At 35.2% G+C, this 4,053-nt stretch overlaps 1 protein-coding gene across 1 annotated transcript in view; it reads left to right on the forward strand.

Annotated features, from left to right (window-relative positions):
- The window catches only part of LOC108518985 (kelch-like protein 13), a 27,562-nt gene extending 23,854 nt beyond the window's left edge, over nt 1-3,708 (forward strand). The window contains exon 4 of the mRNA XM_017857721.1: nt 2,124-3,708. Within this exon, the coding sequence (XP_017713210.1) occupies nt 2,124-2,623 (500 nt within the window). The 3' untranslated portion in view covers nt 2,624-3,708. The remainder of the gene's footprint in view (nt 1-2,123) is intronic.
- The last annotated feature ends 345 nt before the right edge of the window (nt 3,709-4,053 follow it).

A 4,053-nucleotide genomic window follows, 5' to 3' on the forward strand; every position in this document is an offset into this window, starting at 1 on the left:
AAAAAAAAAAAAAAAAAAAAAAAAAAAATCCAGAAAAATGGATAATCAAAATATAATTTATGTTGATTTTAGAAAGTATTTTTGTGTGTATTTGCATATGAATGCCTTGGGCATTCTGTAGATTTATAAGAGTACTAGTAAACCAATCCTGTTGTAAGGTATAACTTAGAAGAAATTGAAACGCATTCAAATTTTGCTTTCCAGTTCCCATGCTCTGTATTCAAACAAGCACCATTCATAGTTTCTGTAGCAACAGTTAATTCATTTTATTTAAGGTTTAGCTAAACTGTGTGAAGGAGTGTATCATTGTATAACATATAAGCTCTCCTATGCATAAAACATGCTTCCAGTATGCGTAATAATACATAATAATATTCATTCTCTCTTTCAGTATAGCCCATAATATGGGTTTCCTTCTTCCTTAGCATTTTAAGAGGATTCTACTATGGTGTCATTGCATAAATATTTCTGTGCTGATTATCTGTATTTTATGCACATGAAGATATATTTTTCTGTTAAAAAATTCTGAAATGGATATAGTTTATTCACAGTGTCCCAGTAGCAACTTTCATTCTCAAATTGTTGGTGTTTAAATCAACCTACTGTCAAATTTCTTTCTTTTTTTTAATGCATTTTCTGCTTTTGTTCTCCTGTAAAATTTAGGAAGAAGTCTCACTTTAATGTAAAGACCACCTCTGGTACTGACATTTAACTTTGTTAGTCAGGTTATTATCACCTGGCCCTGACACACTCTACATGGGACGATTCTTCCCCATTGAATGAAGGCCTACCAGTGCCAGGCCAGCAGCTACATTACTAGAGACCAAAGGTGTAAAGGCGATATTTGTGGCCTGATTGTCTGACCACTGCCTTATGAAATCTGTAATCAATAAGAATCAATGAAAGACCTGTAGCATATGATTGGCAGGTTTCTGGTGTTAAACTCATGAGCAACTACAGAATGTCTTATATTGGAAGAACCATACAGGTAATAAATATGCTCCCATTAATCAGTGATTTATACCATCTCTCTATTTTATGTGGGCAGCTGCTGTACCATTATAATGAGAGCTCCAACTCCTCTGAGAAAAATGACACCTGAATTGTTTTAGTGGTGCTTTGGCATAACTGGCGTGTATTGCAGAAATGACCTTCCCAATTGAGAGTGGTTAGAAAGTATGGCTGATTTTCAAAACAATGAACACTGTTTTGCTTTCTGGGAATTCTGTAAAGCACAGAGAAAATATTTTTAAAAAGCAGAAGAAAACAGTGATAGTGATTGCCATCTGGCCACTTGACAGTAAAGCTTTGAATAATTTGACTGAAAATTAGCTTACTTCTCTCCCTTGTCTACAGAAGGTATAGTTTGATACTTTCGTTGTAGAGACTGATTTATATGTGATCTAAGAGTAGTTTGTAGATGATACAGACTCAATAAGATTAACAACAAATTGCTGCATGTATAAAATTCCACGTATATTCAGCATTCTAATTCTTTAGATTTTTAAACATGCATTCTGATAACAGATGACATTATCCATCCTCGCTCTGCCCACAGAAAACTCTATAAACATAAACAGTTCTGAATATTCTTATAAGCTTGTACACCTGTGCAAGACTTTCAACTTTTTCAAGGCATTTTGAGAAATATCTTACTTCAGAGTCACAATCCTGATGCAATAACTGGAGTAGATATTGTTTTGTGGCAAGTGAGGAAATGGGCGCCTGGAATTTAATGTACTCTAGCCCAGTGCTCAGCACCCGGAGGATACCCACTAAAAGGCAGTAAGGAGTGAATGATGCTTTGTAGTTGGAATTTACTACAGATCCAACTCTATCAGTGACCAAAATATATTTTCCTTCAGCAAAGTCTTTTAAAAATACCATGGATCTCCATTTGAGAAAGTCATTGCAATAATGTGATTGTTTTGTTCTTTAAGAAGATGAAAATGCTATTTTCTTTATTTTGATCCAGAGAATGTATTTATAGAGGGAAGACAGTCCTAAGAACAGTATTGATAAGCTATATGTCATAATATGTGGCTAAAAGTTAATTGTCTCTGACAGACTCCTTTAATTATTTTTGCATTTCTATAACAATCTATTTACTTCATACCTATTGTTTTATTCTTTAGGAGGAATTACTCATGATACTTTCCAAAAGGAGCTCATGTGCTTTGACCCTGATACTGACAAATGGATCCAGAAGGCGCCAATGACCACGGTCAGAGGTCTGCATTGCATGTGTACAGTGGGAGAAAGGCTCTATGTTATTGGTGGCAATCACTTCAGAGGAACAAGTGATTATGATGATGTCCTAAGCTGTGAATACTATTCACCTATCCTTGACCAGTGGACCCCAATTGCTGCCATGTTAAGAGGGCAGAGTGATGTTGGGGTCGCTGTCTTTGAAAATAAAATCTATGTGGTTGGGGGGTATTCTTGGAATAATCGTTGTATGGTAGAGATAGTGCAGAAATATGATCCAGATAAAGATGAATGGCATAAGGTTTTTGATCTCCCAGAATCCCTTGGCGGCATTCGTGCTTGCACACTCACAGTTTTTCCACCAGAAGAAACCACACCATCACCTTCTAGAGAGTCCCCTCTTTCTGCACCTTAAGATCATCTCTACAACTAAGATGCTATAGTTCTATCTTTGCAATGTGTCATAAATTCTCTTCTTTTTCCCCCTTAAGTAGTATATATGTTAGGATTAGCCTCCGGTAATTGATTCAGATATTGGAAAAAAGACAACATTGATGTTATTTGTGCTGTTTGTTTGGCCTAGAATGTTTATAAAGTGGTAACACTACCATTCTGGAAATGTATCCCATAGAAGCTGATGTTTAACATATGAAAAAAAAAGTATTGTCTATAAAATGTTTCTTCAGTACTTTTTAAATGCTGTGTATTGGGTGTAAGGTATTTGTCATCTTACATTAGTAAACCCAATAAGCCAAGTTGAAGGTGGATTATAGTAAATGTACAACTGTGCTCACTAGGCTTCAAAGTAAAAAGTTTTCCTTTCATCTTTGACTGTAAGATGTCAAAGGGAGGCAGCCTGCTTGAACAGGAAACAATACACAAAAGGTTGCCAACTCGCATGAGCTACCTCCCTCTTTTCATAAAGTATTTTTGACATATCTGTCAACCCACTTGACTGTGTGGGTGCATTGGGAACACAAAGTTTCTTAGACACACAGGAGAAATAGCTTAAATTCACTAATATTAATTTAAAAAGCAGCATGAACCCTCTACTTATAAACAAGGGTTTGGTGTTTTTAAAGTGTGTATACATACATACACATACATACACATATGTCAAATTTTTTTTTAATTGAGTGGCACATCAAATAAATGTGAAATTAAAAGAATTCTTCCAAAAGCAGCTTCTATTAAAATGGGAATTCAGTATGCACATACTGAATGCACATATGTAGAACCATACAGAATTTAGGTGGATAAGGGCTAGAAATTTTGAGCAACAAAATTTGTCACTTGACCAGATTTTATCTTCAAAAACTGTATTCTACTCCTTCTCCTTTGCTGTTGAGGTAACTTGCATATTATACGTATTCTGTATACTCAGTTCATAAGGTTATTTAGCACAAATTGTAGCAGCTTCACCTGGAGAGCTGCTTTTGCTCAATAAATTCAACTTCCATGTTTTATCTTTTTTTGTTCAATAAAAAACATTTAATGTCATTTTGGTCTGAGACATCCCATTATTGTCTGATTTGACTTCCTTTGATTAAATATCTATATTTTTGGCATGGCAAAATGTGATCAGAATTTACAGCTCTGAGCAGCTTGGATGAGTGAATATTTATGCCTTTTTATTCAAGGAAAAAAAGAATTTGAGTCTAACCTTATTCATCAAAACTCATTGCTGGTGGTGTTTGGGGAATTAGATTATGGAAGATGTTAACTGGCTTTTCATCACCACAGAACTGCCAGCAATGTCTAAACCAAAAGAGCAATTACAATTCTGAGTTTAGTCTCCCTGATCTTCAAGAGGATCCATCTTGCCTGATGAGAAGGGATTGTGTA

This window comes from Rhinopithecus bieti, unplaced genomic scaffold, assembly GCF_001698545.2.
Source record: "Rhinopithecus bieti isolate Rb0 unplaced genomic scaffold, ASM169854v2 scaffold_47894, whole genome shotgun sequence".
NCBI classification, from domain to species: Eukaryota; Metazoa; Chordata; class Mammalia; order Primates; family Cercopithecidae; genus Rhinopithecus; species Rhinopithecus bieti.